The 16752-nt window shown below is 36.7% G+C and overlaps 1 protein-coding gene across 2 annotated transcripts in view; it reads left to right on the plus strand.

Annotated features, from left to right (window-relative positions):
* The first annotated feature begins 1148 nt into the window (after positions 1-1148).
* The window catches only part of LOC145693606 (uncharacterized), a 64448-nt gene continuing 48844 nt past the window's right edge, over positions 1149-16752 (plus strand). The window contains exons 1-3 of one of the 2 annotated variants that reach the window (XM_081769745.1): positions 1149-1456; positions 6551-6896; positions 10844-11099. In XM_081769745.1, coding sequence (XP_081625871.1) covers positions 6561-6896; positions 10844-11099 — 592 coding nt within the window. In that variant the 5' untranslated portion in view covers positions 1149-1456; positions 6551-6560. The remainder of the gene's footprint in view (positions 1457-6550; positions 6897-10843; positions 11100-16752) is intronic. The other variant, XM_081769746.1, reaches the window with a different exon arrangement.

Genomic DNA, 16752 nt, shown 5'->3' on the forward strand with positions numbered 1-16752 from the left:
TTTGAGAAGCAACATCATAAAATATAAAAATCCAAATATCTCGTGATACTTCCTTAGCGCTTGAAATCGAGGTTCACAACTTTGTGCCAAAGTATTAATAACAACATAGAAATATTCAATTTTGAATTTGTCTTCACTTGACCATATTACCTCATCCTGCGCTTCGTATGTGAACATCCTTTTCTTTTTATGCATAACAACTTCTTTGAATTTTGACTTGATGCCAATACCACTCGTTAATTCACTTGCTGTGACCTGAACTGACTGAAAACCTTGATCTGTGTACGTATGAAGCCACTGTTGAAAACCAATCACATGTTTTAAAGCAACATCTGGAAATCTACTCTTTGCTAAACTTTACTGAGAGTGTTAATCTGTACCAAAATGTCATACCGAATAATGAGAGAAACAATGAATTCATAAGACTTTATTTCTTTCCTTGATGAGGGATTGACATTCGCTTGCCTCAAAACAGTCACTTACTAAAGCCTCACAAACTTCTTTCAGTTGGTATCTCACGGCTTTCACACTTTCCACTCTGCACTTCCACTTAATTTTACACAAAGGTTTCAGAGTTAATTCGACCTTGGCTTTCACAACTTCCCATCTGGCGCTTGAACCAGAGAATCAAGTAAAAAGTCTCTGTAAAACACCAAAAAATAATTTGGCTCCAATGCAAGAAGCTGCAGCATCTCCAAGTATTAAATTCCAGCTGTGAGCACCGCAAGGTACGAAGCAATTTCAATATCAGCACGTTCGGCAAGTCAGATTATTTCTGAGATCTTAAAGAGAACTTCTTAATCTTCCTTTAAGATTAAGAATAAGGGTATTATTTTTTTTTCTTACAAGTGCCGATGGGGGGCCCTAGGCGGTTGCCTACTTCGCCTATGCCTAACGCCGCTTCTGCCAGTGTTTTAACCTGTCTTTCCGATTTCGGGGAAGAATCTAATCTTTAAGGATAGATTATATTCATTCGTACATGGAACATCTATTTCTTCATTATTAGGGAGCAATTCTAGAGAAAATGTTCTAATGGAAGACTATGTAAGCATGTGCCTACACATGGAAACTATTTGAGACAGCTGTTTCAGTTACAATCGAGACTTGTAGTTTTAATATATCTTTGAAAATAAACGAGGCGAGAAATTCGTCCGGAAGAATTGTTTTCAAAATAATATGAAAGTGGAAATATGTTAACATAAATTTTATGTTTGTTTTCGTGTAAAAAAGATTTTACTGTTTTAAACTTGGAGGGAGGAAGCAAGACATAGAACAGTGAATATTGGTGTACCAAATATGTAGAATTTCTGGGATTACGTGTAGTACGTTAAGTGAAATATGTTGTAAAGTAAATTAAGTTGCACATTAAGAGTTATAGCTCGTGTATAAATGCATGTCGTTTTTGAATTTACGTGTTTCGAGAACTATATTTATAGATTACAGAGTGATACTAATCGTGAGTATAAATAAAATCTATCTACCATGTAAAGCCATAGAGGCAGTGTAACATGTCACACTTCCGTCCGTACTAGTGTTTGAGTGATTTCAAAAGAAACAGTTCGGAATATTGAAAATGTCATTATAACAATTATCGAAAAACATTAATATTTAACGGTGCAAACTTACTCTATGGGACCATGCTTACTGGTTTACTTTTGGCGCACCACTCGAAATGTTTAAAAATTATAATGTTTTCATTAATTTCCTTTTTATTGTTTCCTAAATGATTTGCGCTGGGCGACATGAAAATATCTCATATGACATAACATTTAAGGGAGCCATCATAAGCAATTCAAAAATTACAATTCTTTTATGATTTGAGCATAAATACGGCGTCCGGATGTACGCATAAAACCTACAGTGCATTAAACACGAAACAACCTGTGCTAGATAGCCACTAAAAAAAATGCTGTCTAACTTAGAGCAGGGCGTAGTTGGGAGACCCGAGCGTTAGCGAGGGGTGTGTCCGAAGGGAGCATGCGCGGCAACGAAGGTGGGTATATGCTTAAGCGAGGGTAGTTGAAACGAGTGGGTTTTGGCATGATATGAGTTTCAAGCACTTGTCATGGTTTCATACTAATAATGTTCCACTTTTAAACATAAAATACAGGTTCTGTACACTGTGCAAAAATACACTGCCGGTGGAAAATAGTCATCTTTCATATGCAGTCATTTATTTTATCTGTCGTAAAAAACTTGTAATGATTTTACACTTGTAAACAAAATACAGGTGTATTACTTCGTATTTATTCTATTGCTAACAGAAGTTTGTTCTTTATAAATATGTATTTTCGTGCAAAGTATTGAATTGTACCTGTAAGTCTTCCAAAATGTGGTACGCCCAAAGTAAACCTGCACTGCTAGTAATTGAGGATAGTAAAAAGGAGTGGTTTTTGGCAATGATATCAGTTTACACTAGTAACACTACACTTGCAAACCTAAAATACATCTGTATTGCTGTATTTAATTTTGTTGTCTGCAGGAAAAAAATGTCTTTTCATGTAAAGTATTTAATTTTACTTGTAAATATTTCAAAATGTGGTGCGCCAAAACTACACCAACACCGGACCTACATGAATTAATGATATATTTACTTCTTTCTCAGGGAATGTATCCTCAGTACCTTTAAACTTATTTTTTTCATGGGAGAAATTGCATTCCTGGCTGCAGATTCACTTGAGAAAGGCATAACTGCTGTAAGTGTAAATAGGCCTACAGAATGCAAACATATGTCATAGGAAGAATTGTGCAAAACCACAACCAACCTATGCTAGGTATCCACTTAAAGCTAGATGAATGTGTAACTCAGTTAGGGCATGACAAACTAGTAGGCCGCACGAGAGTACATCCGAAGGAAGTAGGCACATCAGCGACGGTAGATGTGCGCGTAAGCAAGGATAGTGGAAACAGTGTTCCTCATGTTAGTAGATGCCTTACCTGTTGTATCGTGATTTTACAAACTGCATTGACATAAAAATGGGAGGGTTCTAGATTACTGGTTCCACTTTCCATTGAGTTGTAATAAAGACAGAAAACAACGTGTCCTGCGGAGCTCTAACCTGCCTTCACTCGCTAAGGCTGGCTCGAAAATAGTATGAGAATTAAAAATATAAACTTTAGTACAAAGAGAAGCTAACCCAGCTACTAATCTACATGGGGAACCAGTAATCTAGAACCTACTCCATAAAAATTTAGTTCATCATTGCCTCCTTGTGGATTATCACGCAGTTGAATCCATACCGTTTCGATTACGCTTTTTTAAGATTAGATATGTCAGAAGTAAGATCCCCATATATATTTTGATTACTTATGTATTCCTTTTCGTAACTGTTTCTTCTGTAAATTGTACGAATTTATTGTTTCATAAAGTAAACTGGCAGCGCTTTCTTAACTTCATACATATATTAAAAATATATATGTGTGTGGTATGTGCATAATGTCTAAATATTCTCCTTAAAGCGTAGTGAATGCTTTTGTAGTTTCGTTTAGAGCAGTAATGAGCAAGCTACTGCTCACATGCTAGATGCCGCCCGTTCAAGGGTTCTGTCCGGCCCATGACATGATTTCTAATCTAACGAGTGAAAAGAAGAATAGAATTACTTCGAAGGAGTTGTTCATAATCAGATTGACAGATGAGCATTTAATTTCATTTTTAAGTATTGCAGCGAATCCCAGTTCGAACTGGATTTTGGGAAACTTCAATCATTAACAAGACTTAGTATTGAAAGAGAGGAACACCGTAATTAGTGGCTAGAGGTTTGGACTCATGTCCACGTGGTCCCAGGTTCGATTCCTAGTCGGTGCTTTCCCCAATTTTCGGCAGTCGTTAACAGATGGCGTGGAGCGGCTCAGGCCCACAAATCAGGCCGTTATGCCAAGTAGTTTGTTTAGTAATGAAATAATTTTGTAAAATTACCATTGTGGTTTTTATTAACTTACTTACCATGCGACAAGTACTCGAAAAGAAATAGGAATACAATGTCCCAATACAACTTCAATACCAATTATTTATTGATTTTAGAAAGGCCTATCACATGCTTAGGAGGAAAACACTGTATGATATTCTTACAGGATTTGAAATACGAAATAAGCTAGTTGGATTAATTAAGATGTGTTTAAATGAATCCCAAAGTAAGGTTCGAGTAGGAAAATTCCTGTCCACGGGCTTCACGTCGAAAATTGCTGAAACAAGGAGATGCGTTGTCGCCATTATTATTCAACTTTGTCCTGGAATACTAAAGATAGCAACCAAGGCTTAGAGTTGAATGGTGTTCACGAGGTTATGGCGTATGCTGATTATATAAATTTACTAGGGGATGATAGGAGAATGATAGAAAAAAATGTAGGTTTATTATTAAACGCTTGCTGCAGGGACATGGGTAGAGAAAACTGTAGAAAAAACTAAACCCATGGAAGTTCGTCGAGATCGTAATACTGCTAGTTATGGAGATGTCAAAATATCAAAATAATACTTTCGTTAAAGTGGATACCGTACTTTCAAATATCTAGGATCAATGTTAACAAAGCAAAACCATACTTATGAAAAAATTAAATGTTGTTTAAAAGCATAGAATTCGTGTTATTATTCAGTTCAAACTCTTTTATTGTCGCGAATTCTCTCGAGGATTTTGAAGCTTAAAATATATAAAACGATAAGCACACCTGCTGGCTGTAAAGGTTTTGAAACATGAGGGAGGAACGTGGAGCCGACCCAGAGACCGGAATGGCAGAAACTTCATAACGAGGAACAGCATAATTACCGTTTACCAAACATGTTTAAAGGCATCAATTCTAGGAGGCTCAGGTGGGCAGATCATGTAGCCAGAATGGAAAAAAAGTAGAAACGGTTTTAGTTTGAAGTGGAAATCCAATTGGAAAACGATCATTAGGAAGACCTGGCGCAGATGGGAGGACAGTATTAAGATAAATCTCGTAGAAATAGGAATACAAAGTAGAAACTAGATCCAGTTGGTTAAAGACAGAAGTCAATGGAAGGCTTTTTCATACCTGCATTTTAACAATCTTGACAGCTGTCAGTAAATTTCACCTTTATGATTTTTGTAAAATTAATCTATAACATAATAATGGAAAAGCGGACATTATTTGACAGAAGGGGTCCAAACATTATTTACTTAAAATGACAATTTTAACCTTTTTAGAAGAAGTTCTAAGCAAATTGAGGCGGATTAGGTAAAGTTAGATTAGGTTGGTTACCATGCTTAACATACTCCAGAGTTTGTACAGCTCTTGAGGCAGCCATTGAAGAACTCTGAACCTTCCCTTATTTGCATAGTTTCTGACTTGAGTAAGTACTCGGCCAAATAGCATTCCATGTGCCGTTTCTGGTTTCCAAATGCAGAAATTGAGTATTGTACACTGTGGCATTTGCTTTTAGTTGTCTGAGTGTAAAGTCATTCTGTACCTTTGTGTTATTTTCAAACATTTCCCCTCTTGTCTTCGTGCACACAAACTTAATTGAATGATTTACTCCAAGATGCCTATAGACTTCTTTGTCCAAACGATTTCCAACGATCAGAAATAATAGTTGTTCTCGGCAAAATTCTGTTCTCTATTATTATTATGCCCTTTACGGTAAGAAAAGAGTATTTGTTTCTCCTCCACCTTTCTGATGTTGGCATTACAATATGCTTAATAATTGTGTAGTTCTATGTGATGAGTTTCAGTTTGTTTTCTATTGTAATATTTTGTATTTGCTGTGGACAACTTGGGCGTTTGGTCGATATCTTTGGGAATGATTTGAAAATATAGAAGAAAGACAGATATGCAGAACTTACTTTAATTTATAGTAAAAAAATGTGGATATATCTAAAACTTCTGAAATTAAGTTATCAACGAGTAGTCTTTCCAAAATATTAACATTTTATTGCGAACATGATTCTTTTCGTCTGATGCAGTGCCGTGCCATGGGGGTGAGCTTAGCGACGGCCCCGGGCGCCGAAGTAAAGGGAGGAAAAAAGGAAAGAAAAAGAGAGAGAGGAAAAACTACTTGGAATATTACTAGTATGCACTTAAGTCGGCTTCGTGCTTTAGGAAGTGATCCTATAACATTAGGAAAATGCTTGTGGACATATATAAAATGGAAGTAAAAAATAATAATCAGGTAAAAGCAGGGTTTATTTTTGAAAATTTTAGTGTCTGATGAAGACAACGTTACGTTGTTGAAACTGTTACACTGGAATTTAGTTTTTAATAAACAAGCGTATATACTCTGGTCAGAAGTGTTTAATATTTCTTTAGTGAGTTCCAGAGTCGTGATGGATAGAGTTGCTTGAAAATTTCCTTTCATGGTGGCGCTTCGCGGCTGGTCTGTCGCCCTCACTCATATGTACGGGGCCATCGTCGTATACTCTAGCCCCGGGCGATGATTTTCCATGGCACGGTACTTGGCCGATGCTTATTTCTACAGATATTTTACAGTTTAAAGTTAAAAAAGCGACTCTGTATACCATTTAATAAGGTGAATAAATAAATAAATAAAAACACAAGAGCGTAATACATCTTTTCATTTATTTATTTATTTATTTTTCAGATGAAAGCAGATGGGACATAATAGACGACAATCAAGATCTAAATCCCAAGCAATGGCTGCGAAATCTCAAGACATGAAGAGACGCCCTGTCAAAGCAAGAACAACCAGTGACAGCAGACAGACTAACAATGTAAAAACTGATAGTCTGAAAGCTTTTGAATCACATCGACAGGTTTTGCCAGCCAATAACAAATTACATCCTGATCTCCACAAAGAAGGAATGCACATAAAAGAAAGTGCTGCGAAAACGCTGAACTATACACTGTCGCTTCAAGTGAAGTGTCTGTTATATTTAAGTTTCTTTACGCATGCCATGACAGTGGCGTCTCGTTCAGCTGTCTTGGAAGTAAGTTTCATTTTCTTTTCTTTTTAATGGAAGTTGGCCTTTCGTTTTAAACTCTTCAAATGTTAATAGCTCTAATCACTTGTATATTCTTATTTTCCTGGATGTGTTTAACCTCTTAATAGTTCTTTCCTGTAGTAGTAATGTTAAGCACCTAAACAATGAACCTCAAAATACTACCTTGGAAATTTTGGTTGGTTAACTTACACTGGAATATTATTTAGCACCTAAAATAATGTGGATATCCATACTACTTATGACGGATAATAGTTATCGTACCCCGGTTTACATTACCTCTCTGAATGTTCTTACAGAGCTCTGCTTGTTTAAAGTCCTGTCCTTATGTGCGGAAGACCCGCAGATTCGAACCATAGTGGAAGTACACTTTGAAATGGATGTGCTACGAGGTTCGCTACGTATGTCGCAAAGCTTTCGACACATTGTAGTATTGTTAGTAAAATCAAAAATAATTTCACTTAATATTAATTTCGGAAAAGGAACAGAAACTTGTTGTTTAATGCAAGTCAGATATACGAACAACTTACTGCTGAAGGACACGAGAACTTCCTAAAAAAAATAGGTATATCGGGTGCTTTAAAAATGGCGCCCACGGACAACAGAGCGCTATTCTACAGGTCAAAATAAAGCGAAAATGCTATATAATGATATATCGTCCGGGAAATCCGTCATAAATTAACTTACGAGGAAACCTTTTGTGGTGTCACACGAAATGTGGAACGAAACTATGGTCAATCGATTTGTGTTAGTGAACACGAAATTCCATAGGCGGGAAAAACTCTCGATCGCAACCGTTCCGTACTTAATGGGGGGGAAGAGTAGGGGCACTGCCAACACAACACGTTGGAGATAATGAGACGAAATATGGCACAAGTTCGATGAAAATATGCATAGAAACACAGTTAAACATATACTGCAATGTGACATTACATTCGACAATACTCTGAGAAGTGAGGACAGTGGCGTAGTACGTTTCCTCGATAGAAGAGGAGGCGGATAAGTGCAAGTAAAGATGGTCATATAATTGAGGAAAACGAAGAAGCAAGACGTTAGGGGAATTGTACAGTAATAATACATGGTCAAGTAATGAATCACAAACTATAGACAGCCTGTAGACGTCAACATAAGGCAGACATGGAAGAAAGAGAGCTAGTGAGGGGATTGACCTTAGAGTCCGGACTCCCTCTCCTCGTAACGTCCGATGTGTATAGACTGTTGTAGTAGTAAGGGCAGCACTTTGTTTCACTTTTGGCCCCTGGGTCCCTTCCTAAGGACCCATGGTACTTGGCCCAGGGTCAGTGACCTAGGAGTACTTAGGACTAACCCCTGTAGATTTTGGCAGGGTACCTTGGCCACCCTTTAAATTTTCAAGGGGATGCACCATTGTACCTATGTCTTATGAATTGGAATAGACCCCTGTGCATGCCCATGCAACCATATATCGTAATAAGACGTTATCAAAGGGGTAAATTAGGTCAAAAACCTCCGAAATTTAAATTTTTGGCAATTTTTAACCATGAAGGGGAGTGAGATAGACCCCAAAACTTATAGAGGTACATACCCTGGTCCTAGGCTACCATACCCAATTTTTAAATTCGGCAATTTCCAAATTTTAAGGAGGTAGTTCTATATAACCCTGCCAAAATTTAGGGGGTGGGCCAAGATACCCTACCAAAATTCACAGGGGTTGTCCTAAGTACCCCTAGGTCATTGATCCTGGGCCAGGTACCATGGGTCCTTAGGAAGGGACCCAGGAGCCAAAAGTGAGACCAAGTGCTGCCCTTACTACTACAACAGTCTATACACATCGGACGTTACGAGGAGAGGGAGTCCGGACTCTGCGGTCAATCCCCTCACTAGCTCTCTTTCTTCCATGTCTGCCTTATGTTGACGTCTACAGGCTGTCTATAGTTTGTGATTCATTACTTGACCACGTATTATTACTGTACAATTCCCCTAACGTCTTGCTTCTTCGTTTTCCTCAATTATATGACCATTTTTACTTGCGCTTGTCCTCCCCCTCTTCTATCGAGGAAACGTACTACGCCACTGTCCTCACTTCTCAGAGTATTTGTCGAATATAATGTCACATTGTAGTATATGTTTAACTGTGTTTCTATGCATATTTTCATCGAACTTGTGCCATATTTCATCTAATTATCCCCAACGTGTTGTGTTGGCAATGCCCCTACTCTTCCCCCCCATAAGTACGAAACGGTTGCGATCGAGAGTTTTTCCCGCCTATGGAATTTCGTGTTCACTAACACAAATCGATTGACTATAGTCTCGTTCCACATTTCGTGTGACACCACAAAAGGTTTCCTCGTTAGAACAATAACATTGTTTTACGAATCCATGAAGCAGTTACATCGATTGTTACCCTAATAAGCTAGTGTCAACTCTATCGAGTTTAACTACCATCTGGAAAGAATCGATGTAACTATTTGATGGATTGATAGATATACTTTGTAGTTCTTTATCTGCGACGTTGCCACATAATGCAATTCACATCTCCAGACGAGGACCCGAAAGGTATACAATTATATATATATATATATCGCTTTATTTTGACTTTTAGAATAGTGATCTGCAATCTGTGAGCGCCATTTTTATAATGTGCCTATAGACATAGACTCAGGCCTCCACATTTCTAATGAACTCTTTCTCCGTTGGTAACTAATTAAAGAAAGAAAAAAGTAACAGACAACCTTTATATGAAATTTTCGGAGCTAATTGTTCCACATTTCAAGTTAACCAACGGTATTAAGTTACAGAGAGTAAGCTGCACTCAATGAAGGCAATCTTTCAAGTCACTTGATAAATGAGTACACAGAAATCGCTACAAGAAACCGCATTATTTACGTATTTTACTACTTTTTTTTCCCGTTGTATACTCGTAAAATGTTAAAATACTTACGCATGTTGTTATTGTTCATGTTACATGTATACTAACATCTTGATAGAAATAAGTAAAACTTTCTCCAAACCCGTACTTTTTTTTTTCTAATTCGAACTATCTGTGATATTTTCTCTCTTGTTGCCAGTCTCAGCAGGAGCCGAGAGTTGCTATTCAGCTTAAATATTTGCTTCTTCTTCTTCTTCTTCTTCTTATTATTATTATTATTATTATTATTATTATTATTATTATTATTATTATTATTATTATTATTATTAAGCTATTAGCACAAAATTTTAAACAATCAATACTTACTGGTCTCTTTTGCTAATTAAACCTAAAAGACACAATAATAAAAAGAAAACAGAGTTAGTAGAGAAAAAGTGTCAGACACAATATATTCCTGGAATATTGTACGTATAGTTGTATATGTGATTCGGATCCGTATTAGAGCGCAAATTTACGTTTCACAGCTAGATTTATAAAAGGGCATTTTAACTCCTTGCACCGAAATGACGAGTCTAGCTCGTCATGGCCAAATCGCACAGTGATGAGCTACACTCGTCATAAAATTTAAACTGTTGTAGCATCACGTAGGGTTACTATATTGATGTTTTGAAAGTTATATATAATGATAAACCATCTATAATACACTTTTATAACTTATACTTCAATTATCAGAATTCAGAAAAGAAATCGTAGTGGAAGGGGTTATTTCCACTTAGTCAAATGAAAGATGGCAAAGATTTCTTACTCATATGGTGTTTGTCCACCTCCAGCTGCAGTTCAACATAATAATAATAATAGCGTATACTAATTTTTTCTGTAAAACCTAAATACTAAAATATTGCTGAACTTGTGTAAATGAATATATTTCCTCGAGATATATATATAATTGTTTCTAGTTTCTGTATGTGTTGCTATGATCAGTTTCTTAGTATAGTCTGTTAATTTACTAATATTTTGCTTGTGGAAAAAACCAAGCATGAAAAATGTGATTTTTCTGTGTTTACTAATCACTTTCCTCGTGTTTCAGATGTTAACTAACAAACAGAGTATAGACGAAAGCCTCTTTTCTATCCGACCGTTTTTGGTTTTGTTGGAGTTTGCTTTAGCGCCTGTGTTTGGACTTATCGCTGACTTGTATGGAAGTCAGAATGCCTTACTAATCACGTATTTCATGTCCTTCCTAGCGAGTTTTTTTACTTCAATTTCTGCGTCTCAGCCAACCTCCTTGCCAACTTTGTTTTACATGTTGCATGTTCCTGCATCATTCACTTACTCATTACTTGGTAAGTAAGATTTACTAACTTCGTTTGACGTACCTACTAAGTTTCTTTGAAATTGAAGGGCCCTCTACAGTAACAAGGTAAGTGAAAAATGGAGGTTTTGAGTTACAAAGCGCATAAACTTAAAGTGCAACTTGGCAATTAACAGGAATAACTCTGTGTTTATATGCCTGTGGAGAAAAGTGGTGTAGCATCTGGTCTTTGCTTTGGAGCATAAAATGACAAATTCCGAAAATGCGGAATAATACATAACAGATGTGCAAAAGTGAGCATTTACCTTGTTACTCCATAGCCTGAACAAATAGTGGAAAGAAAAAGGATACGTGTGGTAATGTTTATATATTGCAACGCGCGTGGATACAAAATATGCAATAATCTGAACGTTGTAGGTGACAAAATCCGGAAACTGCACTGTTCTAAGTCTTGTTGAAAACTCCAAATCTTATACGTCCATTTCAGATTCAAAATCCAGGAGCGCAGATACAAAAAAATCAACAGGGTTCAGTACGTTCTTATAAAAAACTACTGTTCGGCAAGAGTAATAAATCGTAGCAGAGCTTCCACATCCTTCTTTGAATCTTTGATTCCCGATTTAGCTGGTTTCTTGAGGGAGGACAGAATGGTGTCCAGTGGTGGTGCCTGCACCGAATAGGCTTTTTATCTTTTACCATTATATGTTTCCGAAACTGACACAGATCCACGTGGGGTCTTTTTTTTTTTTTTTTACCTTTCCCCTTGTCTCTGATTTTCTAGTAAATCCGAAAACCGGATTCGGATTTGAAATCCGGATTACGAATCAAAACTTTGGATTTTGAAATCTGGCGCCTGAAATCCGGATATCGAGATTTTTTAAATATATATATAATCCGAATTTGCCCAAATCCAGATTTTTGGCAGCACTCTTTTTAATTTCCACATTAACATCGAGGAAACAAACAAAACATTGCATTTCACCTTTATTATTATTATTATTATTATTATTATTATTATTGCCAGAATTGACGATTTTCCTTTGTCTTTCGTCCTTTTCGTTTCTTGGCTGCTTCGATTTTGTTCATTTCGGAACAAAAGCGTCAAATATATCTCCGTACCAATGTTTTCACTTCAACCGATTCTTGAAAACAAAGTTACACACATATCACGTCACCTTCTAGCATCCACTAGTGCTTGCTTCACTAGCGGCAAACAGTGGCACCCTCCGTTTTCGGGAAACGACGATTCGATACCGATGGATACTGGTTTCCCAACAACTGACACTTCGAATATGTACTAGAAGCAACGAGAAAGGAAGATAAGTCCACACGCCTTCTTTTTCTATATTTTACTACGAATCGAGGTAACTCCACTTACCTTGTTATTGCAGAAGGCCCTTTAACTGTGATATTCTTAGCATTCGAACTCGGACAACTGTTCCGGTATTCAGCTATAGGGATATCTTGCTCAGTACAATGATCCGTTGTATATTAGGTGAAATGATAAAACTGACGTAGCTCAATATATTGGAGGATACTATTAGCTGTACCTGTTCCGTGACGTCTTCCTCAGCTGATCCGGAAAACTCACGTCCAATCCTCAGAATTTCCTCTCTTGCACTATTTTTTAATAATGTTAATGTAAATTTCTTGCACTAGAATCTGTTTCTTTTGAAAGTCTTACTGCTGTGAAACATTAACGCACAAGATTTTTATAAAGACTTACGTAATTTTATGCTAGTTTGTAGAAATTGTGCTAACTCCTAGCAGGCACTTTGTGAAGATGCTATTATAATCTTAAATGAATGTTAAATGTTAATTATACATTAAACTCCGATGATTACACATGTATTACTTGGCATAGAGTTCAAAACATGCGGGGCGCGTTCGGAAAGTAACCTCCTATTGGTCACTGTGTGAGAAGTAGTAGGTGGCAGCACTACCATCTTTGCACAGACTTGCGCGGTAGATTAGTCTGCATCCAGCCGTGGTAGAGTGAAAGTTGTCTGATCACTAGTTCCACTTTTGTAGCGTCTCAAAATGTGTGTTGATATTGAAAACCCTGCCAAGTGCGAGGTGCGAGCTATTATACGTTTTCTTACGGCAAAACAATATTCGACAGTAGCTATTCATTGGGGACTTTGTGCCGTGTATGGACCAAGTATGATGAATGAAGTTGTTCTTCGTAAATGAGTTCGTTCATTTAAAAGTAGACGAACAATCATTCATGACGTAGAGAGGAGTGGCAGGCCATCAGTGGTCACTGAAGAACTCGTTCTGAAAATTAATGGAAAAGTTTGTGAAAATCGATGTTTCACAATCTCTTCATGCATATGAAGAAGTGGCTTGGATCCATCGCTTTAGTAATGACGAGGAGCTGAAAGATGTGATCACAAGCTGGCTCAAGGCACGGCTGGGAGATTTTTATGATGATGAAATTTCTAAAGTTAGTGCAGCAGGGGCGGATCCAGGACCGACTTCTGGGGGAGGAGGCGGTGGGTTGTAATACTGCTACTTAGAGCTACTTTTAAGAGCTCCAAACTCTGGGATGTGTTTTATTTATATATAAAATAAGAAAGTTTTGTCTTCTGGCGGTGCGATCGCCCCCCCCCCTCCCCTCCCCTGTAGTGCAGAGATACGGTAAGTGCTTGAATGTTTATGAAAACTATGTTGAAAAACATAGCAAAGAAGTAGTTTTCAGATGTATATAATAAATTCTTCTTATTTATTTTGGGGTTTCTTTTTTAACCAATCGGAGGTTACTTTTCGAACGGGCCTCGTATAAAAGTTTAAATTATATGGTAAATGGATTGCGTGTGGGATGCGTAGATCTGCCGAGGAAGATGTCAGCGAACACCGAAATAGTACACAGTTAATAGTGTATTAAATATTACATGCAGTAAATTAAAAGAATGTACCCAGTTAATAGTGTATTAAATATTTGCATGCAGTAAATAAATAGAATATGTTTACAAATTATTGTAAACATAAACCAATTTATGTTCTTAAATAATTATCCCCCATGAATGTAGTTGAATTTCTATATTCAAGGCAATGACAAGGAAAAATATTAAAATATAGTTTTGAGTTTTGTTAGATTTAAGAATTACTTCCAGAGCTACAGACTGTATTTGGCTTATTTGCCTAAAATAACCCAATACTTAAAATTTTTTGAGCACCTCTCTGCTGTGTGTTTTAGTTCACTGAAAGCTTTCAACATTCACACAAGTGTTTTGCTTAGTCGGATGGGAAGCTGAGGAAGCACGGCCTCTTATTTGACGCTGTAAAATTGACTTGTAATTAATAACAAACTTTATCATAGGAAGAAGTACATCTACTCATCTACTGGCAACATTCTCTCACTTGTCGGGGATTTTTTTTAATTTTTATTTTTTATTTTATTTTATTTTATTTTATTTTATTTTTTTTTAAGGTTTGGGATTGGAAATGTTTGTATCATGTTTCTTGATCTTCAGCTTCCTCTTTTAATTTCCAATATTTTATTTTTCAACTCATTGGTCAGTTGTGTCTTTGTATTCCTCGCTTCCCTTCCATCTTTGCTTCTATGGCGGTGTGAAGGAGACGATTTCTTGGCGAGATGTGTCCAATCCAATTGGCCTTCATACGAAGAATGATGGCTAAAAAGGGTTCTCGTCTTTCCTATCTGTTTTAAAACATCTTCGTTTGTTACTCTCTGTGTTCGTTTTGTCTTCTCCATCTTCCTCGCAACACCACATTTCAAAGCTCTTTAGCCCGGGAACGGTCGACAAGAGAGCGCAGCGCTCACCCTGGTTTATGTTTTCGTTTCAAAGCCGCCCTAGTGGGGTCACAGACCTGAGGCGCAGTCTAGCTGTCTCTTGATGCATCTTGTGTGTGAGAGCCAAGTGTAACCTTTTCATTCTCTTCTGTTGGAGTAGCATTGGCTTTATAAATGTGACTATGCGTAATTTGTGAGCGCCACTCTCACATGTCGATCGACGGCGTGAGTGACTTTTCCGAGATCATGGACAACAAGAAGGAACAGATCCAGCTATGGCTTGCAAAAAACAGAAAAAAAGCTGTATGCATGCTACCTGTGAAGTGCCATTCTGTGAGAAACACACTGTCAGCATCTGCTGGAACTGTAATTTGTGACAACAAGACAGTGATGAGATATGGAGTAGAACAGTGTCTTATTGAAATTCCTACTCTATGTATCAAAATATCTTTAATTTCATTAGAAATTTCCAACTCAAAATATGAATAGCATGAACATATGAAGAGCATATACTGAAAAAACTCGCTCTAATTATGTAAATATCTTTTTAGAAAATGTATTAATCCTTATGTGATAATGATAATAAAAATATAATTTTATGTGATAAGGATAAGCAACTAATTGTATTGTTTATAGAATAACAGAAATTGATTTCATAAAAAAAAACATAATAAAAATAGATATAACTTATAATAATAAATGGTTTTATATAAACGCATTATAATTTTATTTGCGATCACGATAATAATAATAATAATAATAATAATAATAATAATAATAATAATAATAATAATAATGAATCACAAAATGTCAACATATAGAAATGTGTTCATAATAAATTCCACATGAAGTCATACACGGCTATAGATACGATTTTATTCTAAGTGAGCGCCGCGCTCACCTGTCGACCGCTCGCGTCAGAAATCAACACTCGACCATTCCCGGGTTAAATATTTCTTCTCTAACTTCCGTAGTGTCCAAGTCTCTGAACCATACAATCCAATACTCAGGAAGCACTACTCATTGAAAAATTATCCGTTCATATTATTAGATGTATTGAGTTTCCTATCCTTAAATAAGCAAAATCTCAGTGAGGAATCGTTTTCCGTATCTTTCTACCGCACTAAGGAAAACGCACGTGAGTATTGAAAGATTTCGGTGAAGTTGAAACAAACAACAGACAGCTAAAAACTCTGAAGAAAACGCAAATAAAATTCAAGTAAATTACCTTTCTCTATCCCAGTGGTTCTCAACCGATGTGTCGCGGCACTCCGGTGTGTCACGCAATCCCGTAAGGCGTGTCCCGAAATTTTTAGAATTTAAAAATCATGCAGAATTTAATAATAATTAGTTAAAATTGAGACAGACTATACCAGTCAACACCTCCAGCGGTAGCAATACTGCTCAGTGCTATATAAAGTCATTAGAAAAATTAATACGTTTCATTGTTATAATAGATATTATTATTAGTATTATTATTATTATTATTATTATTATTATTATTATTATTGTTATTTATAAAAAAAACATTTAAAGAACAGTGTCGCGATGTCCTCGACGTTCAGTAAAGTGTACCGTCTGTCTAAAAAGGTTGAGAACCACTGCTCTAGTCTATCTCTATAATTCAGTGGCGTCGTTTCAAGATTTTCGTGGGAGGGGTGGCGAAAGTAGGTGAAGCAAGATTCCCCATGGATAAGTAGTTCCACGGTTTTCATTAGAATATTACTATCAAAACTAGGGAAGGGAGTTGACCCCCTACTTCCCCCATAAACAACGCCCTGAAGGTCAAACTACATAGATAAGATTAATTAAAATTAATCTAAACAGTGTATTTCAGGAGTCAATGTGAACACTGTAACCTTAAATTTTGCATTACGAATGAAAACACGTAATCACCACTTCACACTATGGAGCGATGTTGATCCTA

Source organism: Thermobia domestica, chromosome 8, assembly GCF_964235325.1.
Source record: "Thermobia domestica chromosome 8, izTheDome1.hap1.1, whole genome shotgun sequence".
Classification (NCBI taxonomy): Eukaryota; Metazoa; Arthropoda; class Insecta; order Zygentoma; family Lepismatidae; genus Thermobia; species Thermobia domestica.